Source organism: Gouania willdenowi, chromosome 16 (assembly GCF_900634775.1).
Source record: "Gouania willdenowi chromosome 16, fGouWil2.1, whole genome shotgun sequence".
Taxonomy (NCBI): Eukaryota; Metazoa; Chordata; class Actinopteri; order Blenniiformes; family Gobiesocidae; genus Gouania; species Gouania willdenowi.
In genome coordinates this window covers 7115464-7135565 of record NC_041059.1, presented here as the reverse complement: position 1 = coordinate 7135565, position 20102 = coordinate 7115464, and the positions used below count along the sequence as shown (strand labels likewise).

The 20102-nt window shown below is 38.0% G+C and overlaps 1 protein-coding gene across 1 annotated transcript in view; it reads left to right on the top strand.

The window, feature by feature from the left end:
- The window catches only part of iglon5 (IgLON family member 5), a 173382-nt gene that overhangs the window by 136141 nt on the left and 17139 nt on the right, over window positions 1–20102 (top strand). The window contains exons 3-4 of the mRNA XM_028469875.1: window positions 4559–4791; window positions 6940–7059. Coding sequence (XP_028325676.1) covers window positions 4559–4791; window positions 6940–7059 — 353 coding nt within the window. The remainder of the gene's footprint in view (window positions 1–4558; window positions 4792–6939; window positions 7060–20102) is intronic.

Below are 20102 nucleotides of genomic sequence, written 5' to 3'. Positions count from 1 at the left end.
AAAAGTGGCCCATATTGTTCAGCTGTTTGTTAATAAATGTCCCTGTGTGGCATTTTGCATCAGCAAATTTAACCCAGAATTATCTTTCTGTTAAGACTGTATGTATTATAAAATTATCGAGATTTATACTTTATACTTAATTATACACTTATTTAATGTTTATTCTTTATTTTGTCTTTGTTTAATGTTTATTCTTTTATTTGTGATATAAGTGGCTGCAACAAAAACAATTTCCCACTGGGATTAATAAAGGAATTCTGATTCTGATCTGATATCGTATATCGGCATTTTGAGAAAAAATATTGAGATATAAGTTTTGGTCCATTTTGCCCAGCCCTACTACACACCAGATTGTTATCATTCAGATTCAGATTCAGTTTATTTCCATTTGCATTATAAAACCACATTGGAAAAACAAGGTGCAAGTAGCTCTAAGTGCACTGTCAAACATTCATTCATAAAACATAAAAGACGGTCTTACAGTAAAAACAAACAAGAAACATAGTAAAACAAGTTAAAAAGGTTACACTAGAGTTAAAAAAAAAAAAGTACATTTGTGAAACGCAATTAAAAGGTAAAGAATGAAAAGATAATAATTATGGTTTGTTTTTATTTTTTATATCAATAAATCGAATAAACAAGTGTTGGACAATATCAGCATAAGAGATATTGGCAAAAAGCTAATATCCAACATTCCTTTTTTTGGCTGATATCCAATATTGTCCAATTCTAAATTTCCGATTTCCAATATTTACTGATAGTTAGGCAATATCACACGAGGAGTGCTGTTGTGCTGAATATCAGCACTGGTGTGATTTGGTCGTAGGCACGAGTGCGTAAGTCTGCTAACACAAATAGTTCTGCAACTGGAAGAGAGACAAGGGTGTTGCCAGGCAACACAAACATTTCTACTTTGTTTAATTTCATATTCATAGTCTGATGACCGTTCATATTATAGATCAAATGTCATTTGTAGAAATATGTCCATGTTTGCCACAGATAGTTAACAACTGATGTAACATTAATTACCGGTTATTAAAATGTCTGTACAGCGAATTGATGATGTCTTTAAAAATCCCAGTGCTGTCGTACACGATATCAGCACTCATGGAATGTCTCTGGTCCAATCAAGTTACTTGGTCAGCGTTAAGTGTTGTATAATTATATTTACATTATGGTTGTTCAATTCTCTACACTACAACATGGCATTTAGTTCCATATCTGGCCAAATTATTTATGAACTAATATTTAGACGTTGCACAAGACACTTTAAAATTGCTCTATATTATAAGATAATGAGCCAAGGCATATTGTAGTCATTTGTGGTTTTGTTCTGCAAAAGCAAACTACAACTTGCATTACATTATTAGAAGTTCAGTGAGCAACAGTGGCAGTTTTAAAGAAAAACATTGAGCCAGTGGCGACAAAATCACTGATTTGCTTCCCTTCATAATCTGCTTGATTAAGGGCATCACAATGCTTTGGTGGAATCTTTGAACCTTCATTTTTCCATAATGTTATATACATGAATAATGTATATAATGTATATGTAATCAGGCAATTTCCAGAAAACTTTGAGCAGCTTTTGCAACCTCTAAAACATCTGCTTTTTCTTCCAAATGTCTTTCTAAATCATCTTCTGGATACCAATGCAGGGTTCTAATCAAGGTTATCTGAAACTGTATTTTGTTTTCACCATGCTTTGATGAACCACTCTAAAATACATAAACCCCCTTCATGATATACAGTACCACTCCATAGAAATATGATGCCCCACTAGATAAAGGAACAATTAGTTTTAAACTGGCAAATACTGGGCATGAAAAATATGGTTAATTTGGCAAAAAAATAATGAAATTAAGTTAAAAGTGGGTCAACATATGAGACATTAGGTGGGAAAAGTGGTGGAAAGGGTTTATACATTTCAAAAATGTCTTGAAAGTGGAAAAATGTGTATAAAAGGCATTGCAATTTGATAGAGAAGTGGCAGAAATGGGAGTAATGTGGCAAAAAATGCATTAAAAGGAGAATAAATATGGCAAGAAAAAGTGATGAAAATAAGTTAAAATGTGAAATGTTTGGTGTAGTTGCAGAAAAAGGGTAAAAACAAGCAAACATGGGCTCAAATTGTTCAAAAGATATTCCTAGGTCCTTGAAGGCATCTGGCGACCCCCTCCCAGTGTTTCAAGACCCCAACTGGGATCCTAACACCAAGGTTGAGAACCCCTGCTGTAATATACCTCACTGTGAGTTGAGGCTTTTGACCAGGCGGTCTGCAGACCTCTTTAATGACACTACTGTAAGGAGACATCTGAAAACTGAAGGATTTTCACTGTCCAGAACTGAGTTCAGACATTCATTTAGTAAAGCATTTTCTCTCCTCATTTCCACTCTTAGCACTTGTTTTGAAAACAAGTCTTTAACTCAAATGTATTACCCTGTACATATTACCATAAAATGAAACTGCAACAGTTGTATTTGGTAATCAAATGTGTATACCAGGTTAGGTCATGCCAGAAGCCAAATTAGCTGCCAAACACAAGACTAAAGAGCCTTTTAAATAAACTCAATGTTAATGTAAAATCACTTTTCTCCAAGTGACACAATACTTGGTGTGTTATGCTGGCGACCACACTGTTCTGTTGGTTTTTACGCAGCCCATTAGGAAGAGGAATATTTGATGCTATTACGGAGCTTGTGTCCTCTGGGCCCGCAGTCCTTATGCAACAGCGTCGGTGGATAAGTGAGTAATTTTAAGGATAGATTAGTGGATCGTTTGTATGCAGTTAATGGGTTTTATGATGGGGTGCGTTTGTTTTGTTTTTATCTTTACTGTCTCTATCTAAACCCTTCTGGCCACAAAGACAATGAATCCAAATCATGTTGGACCATTTTCTTTATTATGTCTTTGTCTTCGTGGAACAATTAGACAATGGGTTGACATGTCTTTGTCAAAGTACCTCAGCTGGGTTAGTGTTGTTGCACTGTTAACACTGTACCAGTCCATTGTTTTTCTAGGTGTTCAACTTTGTCCAAGTCAAAGTGTGAGGTTTTACAGTTGCCACAAGCCTCTTCCTGCTGGAACCAGGACTTTAACTTGGACAAAAGTATCTGCACACATACAGCGGTTTTACCGCCAGGCCTTTTCTTTCAACTCACTTTATAGTTTATGTTGATTCATTCCATCTCACTATCCACCAGCTCAACCCATTCCAATGTAAAAGGCAGCTTATGCCCATTCAACCCAACAGAAGCTGTGTTTCCATTACAGATTTCTGTGAAATAAATTTCAATATCCAAACGTCAGAAATTCCTCCTCATGAAAGCGTAAAAACCTTTTTGCGATATTTCAGTGTTTTTTTTCAAAATGAATGTCTTTGCATTACCAGTTTTTAGATTTTGTGCATTTCCAAGGGCAATGGAAACCCAGCTAGACGTATCAATGGATACACCCACAACAGGATAGAACCCAGACAGTAGCTTGTCTCCATTACAGATTTCCGCAAAATAAAAACGATATTTCTAAATGTCGACAAAGTATGTTTGCACTTTGAACGTGTTTCCATTGAAGGTTGTTTTGGACAGAAGCCTCGCTGCAGAAAGGTGGATGCTCCAAACATCCTTATAAAACTCTGTATTCCTTTGTTGTTTGCGGTCTAATGCTAAGAAATGTCTCCGTCTCCTCTTCCGTTTACATGTACTGCGCCATATTTTCTCAGAGAGAAGTGGTCATGTGACCAGGTACGTCACGTTCTGTGTGTTTCCATGGGGCTTTTGTGACACATTTTAATATCGAAACATCTGACATTCCTCCTCGTGAAAGCATAAAAACTTTTTGGCAATATTTTAGTGTTTTTTTTTTTTTTTTAAAATTCTGGTGTTTCCATTACCTGTTTTTATTGCGTTATTTAGATTTAGCTAATTTCCAAGGGTAATGGAAACCCAGCCAAAGAGATTCAGCAGGCAGGATTATTATTTGTAATATCAGTCCATTTCAGTGCAGAACTCAATCAAAATAACCAAAAGAGGAACCCACACATGGCTTGAGACCAAAGATTCACACACGTCTCAGCATAACATGACAGCCATGAACGACTTTGGAAATAGTCACTTTCATATTAGTATTGAGCAGAGATGCATATTTTTGGACTGTGTAAGGAGAAACTGAAGAAAGTCTCCACGCAAACAAGCCCCATTGGGAAGTACCATGACTAAATGACAAAATAAACTACTACTAATCCTAGAAAAAAAATGTCTTTAGGGTTGCCAGAAATTCTTGATATCAAAATAGGGTTAAGATCCAAAAAAGGTCCCTTGTTCATTCCATCATCATGCTCTCTAGTTGTTTTCAAATAAAGTAAAATGTTGTAGTCGGACAAAGGGGGTACTTGGATTCAAAAATAAGAGAAAGGGGGTACTTGAACCAAAAAACTTTGAAGAACCACTATACTACACCTAAATGGGTCTTTCCCTTTTCAGCTCTGCTCCAGAGCAATAGAGTGACATATGAAGGAAATCAAACTTCCCCTTGATCAATAACTTTGTGTTACCCCCACAGGTGTAGGATTGATGAGGAGGTTACCCACAAGGCCTGGCTGAACCGCTCCAACATTCTCTTCACGGGGACAGACAAGTGGTCACTGGACAAACGGGTGACCCTGATCAACAGCAACAACAGTGATTTCTCCATTCACATCAACAAAGTGCAAGTGACCGATGAGGGGCCCTACACCTGCACCTTCCAGGCCAATAACAAGCCCCGCATAGCCCATGTCTACCTCATTGTTCAAGGTCAGCAGAAAGCTTTATGGATAGTTGATAGCTGCAAACTGTGGGCCTGGATAATATACGTAATAAATCCAGAGGGTGTGGATTTGATTACCTTTGTGGCTGCATGGGAAAAATATCAAGCCCTTAGATCGACGAAAAGTGGTTAATTATGCATGTTGATATTTTCCAGGGTGAACTGTCGTCTAGTGGGTGTGATAGAGCTTTATTATGAAGAAAAGCAATTAAGATTTCTCCCAATGGTTCATTTCCTTGTTCCAACACTGGCCAGATCATCAGTTAGTAATGATTTTTGATTATTGCTGATGCATTTTTGAACAAACTGCATACAGAGATAACCTGAGCAAGTTCCCTTACATCAGAATAGAGAATAAGAATAGAATCATTTTATTGTCATTGCACAAGTACAGTTAAATTGCACATGCCTCTTCCAACAAGTACACTTCAAAATTCAATCCAAACAGTTATCATAAATAGAACTTAAAGTATGGTAAACGTCTGTCGAGTATTTATACAATATCTTCTAGAATTGTAATTCAAGTAGTCGTAAGGAATATGAAGCTCAACATAATACACAAAGTAACTCCCAAAACAAAAAAATCGGCAGAAAAATGCAAAAACACAAAAGAAAAAGAAAAAAATACACAAAATGACTCATAACACATACAATGACAACAAAGACAGACACAACAAGCACTTCAAACAAAATGACTACAAAAACACACAAAACAACAACATTTACAGAATGTAAATGTTGACACAAAATGACAGAAAGCAAAAACAAAAACAGAGAAAGTGACCTCAAAAACACACAAATCAACAACAAAAATGTAGAAAATGACAGAAAAATACACAAACCAAGAACCAAAACAAAACACACATGACTAAAACCTGACACATCAAAATCCTTTTTTCCCCCTGTTTTAATACTCAGACTGGTCATTATTCTACATGCAACGACATTTCGTTCTCATCTATACCGTAAAGTTCAAGTTTGAATGACTATAAAGAAAGTCTAAGTCTAAATGCTGACATGAATGTTGATAATGTGGCCCTCGGATCAGATACAATCACATTTTTGTGGCCCCCGCTGTGATAGAGTGGCCCATCCCTGCCTTACATGCTGTTTATCATGCGTCCCATTATGATGACTTGCCTTTATAAGCTGGACCTTGGGCAGATCAGATGGATGAGGCTGTGTGTTGAGTTGACACATGAGGCTGTCCAAGCACCTTAGTAAAGAAGCAACAGTGCACGACCACAACACGAGCACAGTCATCCAGTCGGCAGCCAAGTGAGCGAGTACCTGACTGATCCTGAGTGACATGATTTATTAACATGACACTGTCCAGCATTGCATACCTTTACTTACACCTTTTATTTATGCATACTTTGTAATATTCTTAAAGAACCGACTTTAAAATTACATTAAACATATTTCTTTGATACTATGGTACTTGGCACAGATGGCCATACACATACAGCTAAATATCTAACTCCAAGTTGCCTCCCCTTTCAGCCCAGTTTGATATTACGCAAAAATAATTACACCCTCCAGCCAGTGTATCAAACACGAGCAGTTCCTCCATCCAATCTGGGCTTTATTGCACATTAAACTGGTGTAAAGCAGAAAAAAAAACATCCGATGAAGACTTGGAATAAAACTCAGGCCCAGCCAAGCTCATTAGATACAACGATAATGGATGATGGTTCAAGTTCGTAGGCCATTGGGTTATCAAACTTGTTCATGCATAACACCTTAGCACTTTGGGGCAAAGCAGTGCTCACGGGTGGTCATCAGCTTGAAAAATACCAGCTAAAATTTCCTCTCCCTGCTGCAAGCGTACTTTTCTTTAAAAATCAAATTAGAATTGATGTCAGGAGAAGGAGAGGGAGGCTCTAATGCCCATTTGCAGCAATTTAAAATGCAGTGCATGTTAAGTAGGTGGTCAAGCATATTGTTGCACAGTTCAGCAAGCACGGTGGTACAGATCATTAATCAGCTGATTGCCTGGCTGTCTAAGGGGAAGAGATTTGCATTAAGATTTAAACACTTTAACAGGTTTATTTTATCACACCCTATCAAGATTTTTGATGGAATAAAAAGATGATTTTGAGGTCATTTTATAACAATTTCATCTTGTTTTACAGTGCCAGCCAGAATCGTCAACATCTCGAAAAATGTGTCGGTCAACGAGGGAGAGAATGTAAACCTGTATTGCCTGGCAGTCGGTCGACCTGAGCCCACTGTGACCTGGAAGGATCAGAAATGTAAGATACTCCCCCATTGTTTGCTTGTCCTCTGATTCACTGTTATATTAAGTGTGTCCGAATACTCCCTCTTATCTCCTTTCCTATCCGCTTTTCCTTAACTCCCGAAAGTGTTTAAGTGGCGGCCATGATAAGGAATGTTCAAATTCTTTAAAAGCTAAGGAAAGGAGGCTCAATGCTTCCTTTATAACCTCCTTTAACCAAGGAAACACTGATGACGCAGGTCATATAATGGCGTGTTTCTATCGGCGGTATCAGCTCTACACAGCTCCGCACTCCTCGCTTTCAGGACCCAATACTGACACGTGAAACTTCCAGACTCCACGGATTGCAATCAATGGTGGCCAAATGCTTCCTCTCTCAGACCCAACCAGTGTCTGCTTTGTGCCTACACATTTTCAGACCACGGGCCTCATTCATAAACGCAGCGTCTGTACGAAAGAAAGAGTACGCCACTTATAAGCAACGTTTGGGACTTGGCAAGATAATGTGCGCACCTCCACCCTGACGTACGCAGAAAATCATGAGAAACTGGAAACTCCACCCCCAACAGGAGAAGGATGAAATTAAAGACAGTTCTGTGAAATTGATGCATTTGTGTGAAATAATGAAACAATGCACATTTCACAACACGTATCAAAAACGAAGGAGGAAAAAATTATTCTGACGCTTTAGGGAGTGAGTGACGTGCGCATGCCTACAAAAACAGCTTTACATTAATAATAATAATTGTGAATAAAATTACATGATCATTGCACAAAACTGCTAATCAATTGGCTGCAACACCTGTAGCTGTTATAAAAAAGAACGCACTCACAAGACGCACAGTGGCTTAACTGGCACTGCTGGAGGACGTGGCTCACGGGAGACTCTGTGGAGGGAGCGGATCTTCAGAGACCAGCGAGACCTATAGGCAGAAGGACCCCCCGTAAGGACAAGGTGCCCGCGGTGGGAAGCCGGGGGAGGCTGCGGTGCCCCCGGCCTCACTTACCCCAGCACTACCGACCAGTAAACACCCTGGGACTGATGAAAAACATGTTTTTTCTTTAAATGAATTATTGTGAATAACGTATGGTACCAAAAGTGTTTTACTACTTGTTCATCATTATTATTTCAAACAAGAAAATACAATTTAATCCCATGCATGGCGCATATAGTGCATCTGTGTCCCCCTCAACCTCGTTATAACACAGAGGGGTTCCCCAACGGTCCTCCAGCTTTTTGTCTGTGAGGCTGAGCTCAGTCACAGTCTGACGCTCTGAGGCAACGCAACGCGTTTCTGGCATTCGTAATGCGCACCGTGACCAAATGACACTCGCCTGCGTGTGTCCACCTCAACAATTAATCCCTCCACCTGCATTCAGTGAAATGTTTTTTATTTGCTCGTTTTCCCACTCGATCCACGGTGACATTCGTACTAGTGAATATTCATTAAGGTCGTTCACCTTTTATGGGCACCGTATGGGCGGAGTAAAGTGCTTCCTCACGATCAACAACTTTCAAGTCGATGTTGACGTACGTCCCTCATTTCTAATTTTTTTTTTGCATATGCGCTTCCTGGTTTTTAGCGTATGCCAGTTGAAGTGATCTTACCGAGGCACACTTTTATAAATGAGACCCCAGGGCTGCTTTTTTTGGAACCTCAACAACTGTGGCACTAAAAAAAGCAGCACCAGGTACCACGGAGGAGGTACTTTTCCCAGTGGAAACGCGCAAAAAGCGAGAGTTACCAATGCAATAATACAGTATGCCTTGAACAACTTTAAATGATCTAAAACCTATATATTATGATATGCAAGCACAGGACATTTTAGTCAACATATTTAATTTACTGAGGAATGCTTTGTGTTGTTGGACATTTTTATGCCTACAACGTTATGTAGGCCTATAGCTTGCATAAAATTTAACAATTTCTTAAAATCATACTTATTTTGGATTGATGTTGATTTCTGAGTTCTTTTAGTTTGACTTTTGTTTCTTGTAGCCCTCTTTTCCTTTGATTTACATTCAAACCTTGTGATATTTGAGATTATATCAGTGCTTTTAGTCCATTTTTCGAAATTTCTATTTCACTAACCTTCGTCACCGTCACATTATTACGTCACCTAGTGGAAGTGTGTCTGATTGTCAAAATAACGTGATGGCCTTATCTCCTAGGAAGTCTGCTAATATCTGTCCTTTACCCCGTGAATGACGTCAAAAGTGGCTAGGAAAGGAGATAGTAAGGACTATTTGGACGCAGCCCTAGTCTTCCCAACCATCCCTCACCTCCGTATCATCTCCTAACATCTCTTTTCCCCGCGCCGCAGTGTTTGCTCATCAGCCTTCACCTCACGTCTGCATGTTTATCCCGCGTCTGTGTGTCATTATTCTTAAACCCAGCTGTTCAGTCTGTCCCCGTCCTGAATTCACACTCATGCTTTCTCCCCATATCCTAATGATTTGTCCGAAAAAAGAAAAAAAAAACACACACACATTACACGTAATTATTCCCACTGCGCCGCCGGTAATCATCAGCATCTGTCTTCATTCAGTCTGTCAATAGGCATCATAATGCACAAAACTAATTTTATTTTGTTTTTAACGTCTGTCTAATGAGGAAGCCGAGCTACTCCGGGGTGGTCATCATGCACGGCTCGATTGATAAAGTCTGATGATCTACTGTAGATTTAATCTTCCATGTCTATTGTCCATATTTAAATTCAGCCATAATGGTCTCTCAAGCAATGTTTCTTAAAATCTACCTTCTTTTCACACCTTATCAGGCAAATTAAACCGTGTAAGCGTTAATCGTTTTCAAACATCTCGACTTTGCCATACATTCAGTTTGGCATCCATGACGTTTCCCCCTCTTTTGTTCTGCTAACTGCAATTGTTTCTCAAATGGGGGTTTGTGGAACCCTAGGGGTACGCGATGGCTTTACAGCAGGTACTTGAGCGAGAGTGGAAAATTATCAAATGATTGCATTAAAAACATGGGGTTTTATGATGTTTATTTTTTGGTTAAAAATTATATTAATGATGATGGAACATTACCTGAAAATACAAGGACTGTAGTGGGAGATTACCAGAAATGATAAAAACTACTGAAAAAATGATTAGTGACGCAAATTCCAAAATTCGGTCACCGAAAATTTTCAGCTCAAAATGGCCCAAAAGTGCATTTTCGCTTCTTGGCCGAAACACTTTTATTCACTCAAACAACTAACTGGAACAGGATGTTTCAAACACAACGGCCAACACGCGTGAGTCTGGATTATTGATATATTCTTTATAGCATTAATATTAATTGATACAACTACAATGCTTTGATTAGTGAGGTTAGTACGCACTAAGCCATAAATGCTAATAATTTCTTTCAGTGTTTCAGTCAAGAGATTTCCTTTTGGTGCATCCCTAGAAATAAATGTATTTAGGAGGCACTAAATACTGTTTCATTCCACTTATGTACAAAATAAGATTGTTTAAAATGTGTGTTATTTATTCCATCCACTGTGCTCTGTAGTTTGTTTTTTCATAGAATTCTAAACAAAAATGTTGCAGTCAAACAAAGCGGGTGCTTGCATTCATAAACAAGAGAAAGGGGTACTTGAGCCAAAAACATTTGAGAACCACTGTTCTAGATCGGGGGAACCCTCACTTTTTTGGCTCGCAAGCTCTTCATCATCTACTGTGTTGTGGGGTTGTAATTGTAAATAATTAGATTTTAATATTTACACTATTAGAAATATTTAATTATTATTCAGTATTTGTATAATATTGAAATTCAACAAGGAGACATCAACATCCCCGCCATATTGGTTGTCATTATAAGTCACAACCTTTTCCTAAATGTCCTAAATCTAAGAACTTTGATGTATACATAAGAAAATATGATCACATCAGATTAAAAAATTGCTGGCTATCTTAAATGGTTTCTAGGAAAAGCTGTCCCCTTTGAAGATACCTTGAACAGAGTAAAAACAAGTTCTGACAGAGAAGTAATCATTTGAATAATGGGGCACCCGGGGTCCCCCTGGTGCCCCCATGACACGTGTGGGCCCCATTTATATATTGGTATGTGAGAATGATTCGGTCCCACCAACTGTTGTAATATTTGACTCGCAAATAAATGAGAAACAACTTTTCTTTTTCCCTTTTGAAGAGGCCCATTGAAAAATGAATGCGCACTTCTCATTTTTGAACCTCATCTAGGTATTGATACCCTAAAACCACACACCAAATTTGGTAATCGTATCTTAAACATTTTCTGAGAAAAGCCATCCCCTTTAACTCAAACGGACGGACTTACCTATTACACCCTTCTACTTTGTGGTGGAGGATAATGAAACATTACGTCTTAAAAGCCAAATTAGACAGAAATATATTTTAAAAATGTAAATACATTTAAAATATTTTGAAAATGAAGTTTGTAAACTATACAGAGTAAAAATGTCGCCTGTAAAAGTGATGGTCAGCAGTTTGATCATTTCACAGTTCAAATCCACAGATGCACGAAACACAACCTCTGTTGGAAACCATGACTTTTCTTAGATTGTACAGTTACACAGTGTATTTGTATTATCTATATCTTTCTTTTGTTGTCTAATAACTACATTCATTAACACTAATATTCTGATGGACATGTCCTAATGCGTACAATATTCTCACCAACATCTGGCTCTTATGTAGCATTAGTAAGCTCACCAACAGTAGCCTTTACAGCGTTATCAATGATCACATCATATATTACAATATTGATTGTAATTGTTACGTGTTTAATCATTAATACTCCCCAACTCTGTAGTTAACTAGAAGTGCTACGCAGAATAAGCAGCACCATGAACTCTCACATTGAACAACATTATTCTCCAGTCTACACTTAATCAGTAGTTATTGCTCAGCTTTGTATAGTAAACATCTGTGTTCTGTGTCATAAACCGTTTCAAGTAGAATAAGCAGCATTTTAATTCTCACAGAATATTGTATATCCTTATTAATTCCACTGTGAGAGTAAGAGTGATGCTTATTCTTCATAAAACTGATTACTACACAGAACATTGGGATGTTTACTGTACAGAGCAGAGCGCTAACTACTGAATAAGAGACTCTTAACCCAATCTGTACAGTAAACATCTCAGCGCTTTGTATAGTAATCAGTCTTATGCAGAATAAGCGCCACTGCCTTGGCTCTCTTGCACTCCACACTTAGGACCACAAAATTAATGAATTACAAGTTGCTAATTAAGTTACTTTATTCAGTGAGCAACTTAAAATCCAGCAGAAGAGCACATTGTACTACATTTTGATATAGTTTCCCACGTATCTGTATTTTCACTGCTCAGCCTGCTGAGCTGCTCTGAGTTTGTTTCTTAAATATCTCCTTTTCGGCTTTTTATTGTCACTGTACAATGACACACGTCAAGATGAAAAGCACAAATTACTTGTACTGCAGTGAACTCGAGCAGAAGGACTGCAAAGCTAAGCACGCATCTGTTCAGTGTGATTTACAGTAGGTTCAGTTTACCATGCAAACAAACTGTTTTTATTAGCTGTGTTGTATGTAAATGTCATGTAAACTACTGTATATAGAGACATTTTTTAAGTATGCACGGTGGGCAAACTAGTCATACTTAACCGCCCCATGATGCATTGTGAGAGGAACGTAAAATCGTCCTGGGACCGGCTTCAAACTAAAAATCAAACATCCGACTTTTCAAAACAAAAGCCTCTCTTCTTGTCTTCCATTCGTTTTTTTAACGCTTTTGTAAATAGGGCTCTTGTTTTGAAATTAACTGAAAGTTTTGTCAGTAGCACGATGGAGGGTCTCTGAAAATCTCGTGTCTGAATGAAATGTGCTTCCGCAAGTTTTATGGATGAAATGTCTACATGTTGATATTCTACCTGGTCTTTTTCTCACTTAAAATGTTTTCAGAACTTTCAAAGGTGGAGAATTAACAGAGACATTTAGCCTCAAAGTGCTTCAGGTTTTTGTTGTAGGTTTGAAATGCATCTTGGGAAACTTGGAAGTATACTTCAGTGGGAACACTCATCATCCTTGTTATACTTATAGTATATAGTAGACAGTATATACTCATTGAGTTTGTAGTGTATAGTACATTAGTGTGACATTTTGAACAGTCAGCGGCATGTGCTAATCACCGGTGAAGTTACAGTATTTAAATATTGCAGTAGAACAACTGTCTTTACTGTTTTTATGTGTTTTTATTTCCCTGTAGCACTTTGAAATGAGTTTTTCATATGTAAAGTGCAATACAAATAAAATTTATTATCATTATTATCCTCTATTTGTTTCAAAATAAAACCCTGAGGAGTTTCATATACAGTACAGTCTTGTTTTCATTTAATCATAGGTAAAAACCAGCACAATTATTGACATGACCAAGAGTCAATGACAATTTATAAGGGGGGCATACAGATTGCAGGGGGGGACAATGAAAGGCCAGTCCCTGTTGACTAGTAGCAGCAACAACACCGCTCAATTCAACAGCAAAATAACTATAATTAAAAGGTGATAATGAACAACTCAGCAACCTGTAATTATACACTTAAAGCCAATAATTGTATTATTGTACAATGACAGCCATGAGGTTTTTTGCTGTGTCACCATTTGGTCTCATCTTTTTAGCACCGTGTCCCTCCTGCTCTATTATGTTAGTGAACCTACGCATAGCAGCATCAGTATATTAAACAGCTACAACCAGCCCTGTAGTTATCACATTCACATATACCACCCACCCACTCACACACACACACACACACGCACACACAGGAGTGCATTTTTACACCTGCAGCAAACACACATAACCCAACATCACAAACTCTGCACATTTGTTCTCACCAGAAAGCCTACAGCATATATCTCCTCTGTCAGCAGTAATCCTGCCTCTATAGCCGCCCCACCATCTCGCACTAACCCCCCCCCTCTGCTCGCGCACCCGCCCGTAACCGATCAGCTCGCAGCCGAAGAGATAGGGCCTGCATTGCTATTCCAGGGGAGTCTCTGCATCCAAGCCATCAAGTTTGCTGGAGACCGGGGCAGAGAAGAAACGAAGGAGGAGTAGGGTATAGGAGGGGGGGCGGGGGGGTGATGGGGGGATGCCGAGCCTAAAGAAACAGGAAGAGGCTGCTGGCCATCTGTCCCCATTACTCAGAGACTGCATAGAGAAGCTGCATTGAGGGGTAGTGAGGATTGGAGTGGATGGAAAATGTTAACCTGCCAGTAGGTGGTGCATTGCAGGCATTTTTTCTAATTACAATTCAAATTCCAATTATTATTTATCCCCCTGAAAGCTCATAAAATGTAGGCAGTGGCTATCCGTACGGTTGCCGTATCAATATACTGTACCAACATTCTATCCGTACGCAACGCCCCTATTTGGCCAGTTTAGGTCACGTGATAGGTCAGTCATTGGTCAGTTTAGGTCACATGACTACGACTAAACCTTACCCTAAACCTAACCCTAAGACGCTACGTTGATGTACTTCAGTGATCGTACCAATAGCACCGGGGGTTGTCCGTACGGCAATCGTACAAATAGACACTTTCTAAAATGTATCCTTCTCGCTTTCTGTTAGCATCTCTTATGATAATGGGTCAGTTTTGACCCATGTCTTAAATCAGCTGTAAAATACACACAAAAAAATATTATCTATCATCTAATTTGTTTTTCATCTCTTTAATAATTTCAGTGTGGGCGTTTGAGCCACATGTGCTTCTGCTGCTGCGCTGTGGCAGGTATTCTGAACTGTGGATGTGACAAGGAGCAGGAGATAGACAGCAGCAGGAAACCATGTCTTTCCTCAAGAAAGAAAAACTAGTTGCCAAAAATGCAAAGAAAAAAAGTAGAGGGAGAGAAGGTGAAATGAGGGAAAGCAACGGCTTACTCAATTCTTCAGAAGTGAGCTTTTAGGCAATATATTATTTCAATTGAAATTAACTATGTGCACTCTTGCGCATTTAAATCCTGGAACATTCCGTTTGCAAGTCAAAACTTAATTGGAAATAAAATGATTTTAGAAAATGATTTTGAAGATTGAATTTTGCTGCCAAGAAGTCTTAAATAGGTCTTAAATAGGTGGTTACATATATATATATATATATATATATATATATATATATATATATATATATATATATATATATATATTAGTTATACCCTAGGCTGGTTCACAATATGATGGTACAAAAAAAGTTTGACAAATTTTGCCAGATCGCATTTTGCTTTGTTCCTATTGATATTTTGAACATTTGTACCAAAAACTGAGCCAATATAACGTTTGTAAAGGATGGCAAAATTGTTCACAATTTGTATTGCTCAGCCAAAGAATGCGTAACTTTCACAAATATCAGAAACTTTAACAATGTTTCCTGAAAAAAGGAAAAAAAACCTCAACATTGTGACAAAGTGTGCCACCCCTAAATTTGCAGCAGTTGAAGCCATTTTCGGTTCAGATGCTAACAAAGTCAATGTGAACAAGGCAAAAAGCGATCTGGCAAAATTTGGTTATTATATATATTCAATAAACCACTAATATGAAACAATAAAATATAGTAGAACAGATGGATTCATTCGTAATTGTGAAGAAAAAAGAACGCTTATATAGTATTGCAAGAATATGAGTTTAGTTTCCAGGCAAAAAAGGAAAAATGAACATAACTAACAGTAGGTGCCCAACAAGATTGTTTGTACCCAGGGCCCAAAATGTGGTGCTACGCCCCTGGAGGACACACAATCCCTCTGAGGTGAGAGAAACATGGAGAAAATGCTCTTTTTCTTCCTCCCACCTGCAGTTATCACAGTCCTTACACACAGACAGTGATAGCACACTGCACTGTTATTTACAGGAATATCCACCAAAGCTGTGATAAAAGCTAAACGCCCATTTGCACACCTCCCTGGTATGCATCAGTTGACCCATCCACACATACACTGTGCTTTTTTTGTTTCTCTGAGCTTAATGCACCAGCACAGAAAGAAGCTCAGAATGTGAGAAAAACATCCACGACGCCCACATACACAGCCAGCTTGCATTAACAGGTGCCGGCGTCATTTTACCAGGCACATTTCCAGGAACTACTGAGCTTATGAATCTATAAATGCTTCTGTCAAAGTCTGTATTTATTTGAAAGGGTCTCAATATTAATCTTAAACAAGATATCAGCATATACAGTATATGCCAAGGAAAACCAAAAAGGACATGTTTTTAAAGAATTTGACAGACATGGATTTTAAAGGCTATAGTCTATTGATCCCGACTAGAAAGTAGTTGCAGTTCAAGCTAAAGTAACTGAGCATTTTCCAACCATCAACCCTCAAGCTTGACTATTTTAAACATAGCAACAGCAGGGGAAGTGTTTGAAGAACGATGCACGTCAACTAGTATTTACATTGAGTATATACTGTAGGTAAGGCAGGTAAATAGAAGCAGGTGTGTCAGTTGTCACTCATAGAAATATTGTTTTCAAAACTGAACTGTTTTACAAAGAGTTTTAAGGCCCATGGTCTAATTTTATGCAGCACCCGAAGTAAAACGTACAAAATGACAGAAAAATAAAGCAAGAATGCATTAAAAAAAATACAACATTGCAGGAAAATACTCCAAAAACCACAACAAAACACTAATACACAAAATGACTCAAATTAACAGAAAACAACAACAAAAATACACAAAAGGACTCAAAATACAATTATAGAAAATGACAACTAAAGTACACAAAAAGACAAGAAAAACACAAAAAAAAAAAATCACTACGCAAACCTACAGTACGAACAAACAAGCAAAACGACAACAGAAATACACAAAAAATACTCCAAAAATAACACAAAATCACAACATAAATATGACTACAAAAGACATACATTTTACAGGAAAAACACACAAAAGGAGTACAGAAATGCAAAAAATTACTCATAACAAGCAAGACAACAACAAACAGAAAAACACAAAATTACTATAAAGCCTCTTTGTTTGAGACATTTCTTAGCATTATACTTTAAAATTATTACTGCCACATTAGACAGCTAACAATAAAAAAATACGGAGTGTTATAAGGAGGTTCTGAGCGTTCATCTTCCTCAAATGAAGTGTCCCAAGAGTTACGAGCCTCCAAAACAACCATCAATGGAAACACGTTCAAAGCACAATTAGAAATATCGCTTTTATTTAGCAAAAAACTGTAACACACTTCTGCATAGAAAAACTTGGGTTTCCTCCCAGTAAGTTCTTCCACATCTAAAACACATAAGACTGGTTTATGAAACTTTGCTGAGGACATATTTTAGCTGCTGATTGACACACATTCTCACAGGGGCATTTCTTGAACATGCAGGATTATTTACAAATGCACTGCTGTGTCTGCGGGGACGACATGTTATCCACTAAGGCTTTTTCTTTTGGCGTTGGCTTTGCGGATATATTTCTGACTTACAACTAAACAACTAATATCCTAAAAGCTGGATTACTGGATTATTAGCGGACTCCTCCTGAAGTATTGTGGTGTATCCTCACTCTGCTTATACATACTGTTAACTGGGGTTTTGTTTGAAATCATTGATTCCCAAGTGGCCAAACTAAAGGTCAAGGACAATGTTCTCCCATTTGGAATTTTATTAAGTTAAAGGTTGGTAGTGTTTAATTATAAGAAACCATAATGTCTAGCAGGTGGTGACCCAAGCAAGGCTAATATTTCCTTCTTCTCTTTTTTTTTTTTTTTTTTTTTACAATTTTCTGCAAAAAGTGCGAACAAGGAAGATGGTTAACATTTTACTTGAAGTTTTATGCATAAAGCTGACATTACGTTGTCACTATTATGACATGACACCGGTCATGAGCATGAATAAAGTACCATGAAAGATGTTATTAGGTGTTGTTCATTAACCCTAACCCCCGAACCTAACCCGTAACCCTTAGTTACCCTAACTCAGAAACCTAACCCTACTAGATTCCTCCACTTAACCCAAAAGATGCCAACTTAGCTCCAAAGGTGTCACAATTTTGCAAACGACACCTAATGACAGCCTTCATGACACCTTATTCATGTTAATGACAGGAACTCTATGTATATACTGTATGTATATATCACAATTTGTTTTTTTAAGTTGGTTTTACAATATTTAGGATACAAGCAGTTTATTTCCACCTTTAATTACCCAGGTTCCTACACCTTACCCATTCTTCCTAAACCCAAACCCATTTTCCCTCACCCTAACCCTAACCCCAGATACCCCCGAACCCTACTCTTCCCCATCCCCCTCCTACACATCCCGATATAGGCACTTTATCTTTTATATCCATATCTTAATTATTTATTTTTCTGAAATGTTTTAATTGGTTGGGGCAATAATCTGGTTTTTATACTAACAGGAAGCTGCAGAACCTTTCCTTTTTTACTGAGACCTGTTTTATTGGAGGTTTTTTTTTTTTTTTTTTTTACTTTGTTCTTTTACTTCCTGGTTTTAATGTTTTCTTTTATTTTGATTCGACTATTTTAAATCTTCTGATTTAGGGAGGAGGAAGGGGTTCCTATAGCCTCTCTATCCCTACCTAAACCTATCCCCTAATCCTAACCCCACTAGATCCCACCACCTAACCCAAAAATGCCAACATAGCTCCAAAGGTTTCATATTTTAGCAAACAATACTTAAATACAGCTTAATTACACCTTATTCATGCTAATGATGGCGTAATGTCAGCCTTATGTATGAAACTTTAAGTAAAGTGTTACTGGAACACGTTTGTTTCTCAGGCCATAAACACGTCCATTGCCACATTTTTTGTTTGCTGAGCAATAAATGGCACAAAAAAGTTAAAATTTCTGGTTTATTTTTTAATTTTTTTCAACTAAAACATGTTTCTGTCAGTCACAGTGTCAGATAACAGGTTTAACCTTCCCTCAGCCACTCCATCTCTCTCAGTTTTAACCCGACACTGGACCTCTCTGCTGTTTTGAAATAGAAATGGATAAAAGGAGACAAGAAAACAAGTACCCTGATGATCTATTCCTGCTCAGAGTGCTGCCAGGGAAACATAAGCATGGCCTCACCAGCTGATCTTCTCTATTCCATCACCCCCCACACCCTTTGCTACTTGGAGCAATCATCTCTGGTGGTCAGGAGTCAGTCCTTCAAAAGCCATAAGTGGTTGATTGGGCTGTATTTTACAGAGCATTGTGGCCATTGCCTTTGTTCGGATGTCATCTCCATCCAAAGTGGTGAAAGGTTTGCCGTGCAGGTTCCAGAGATCTCGGAAGGTGAAACAGAGTATAAAAGTCATCTGACATTGATGTGGTTCATGAATAGTCCACAAAAAAACTCAACCACATCAAACAGCGTACTTGACACCGTTCACTATTTCCTCTTTATGTTGCAGTTGTCTCTTTCCCCTCCACTCTGATATCTTTGTAGCTCTTTCTGCCTCTTCGCAATATCTCTGGCAAATTACCTTTTGCGTCCATAATGTGCACTCCAGTGCTCGATTGCTCTCTTTTTTTTTTTTACTTCCTTTGTCCTTTTTTTATTTCTTGTGGCTCAAACATCTTTGTGTATATTTGCTCTATCGTTGGTTGTGCTTCTATCTCTCCCTCCTCCCTTTCTCTAATGCACGTGTCAAACTCAAGGCCCCGGGGCCAAATCTGGCCCTTTAGAGCGGTGGTTCTCAAATTGTTTTGGCCCAAATACCCCTGATTTCTGAATCCATGTACCCCCTTTTTTCTGTGAAACACCTATAGAGCATGATAATGGAATGAACAAGTGATAACACACATTTTAAAGAATCCCATTGTAAATAAATGGAATGAAAAAGTATTAGTATTTATTCCTATAGTGATTTCCTGTCTGACGTGGGACCATTTACTGTTCATGTTCTAATCAAAAGCTCAGTTTCATCATCAAAATTATGATGATTATTTCTAACTAAAAATAAACATTATGAAATCCCATATTTGTTATGTTTTTCTAATTTCTCTCAAGTACCCCCTGTAGTGTCATTGCGTACCCCAAACACTGCTTTAGAGCATACAATTCGGCCCCTGCAGGAGAAAG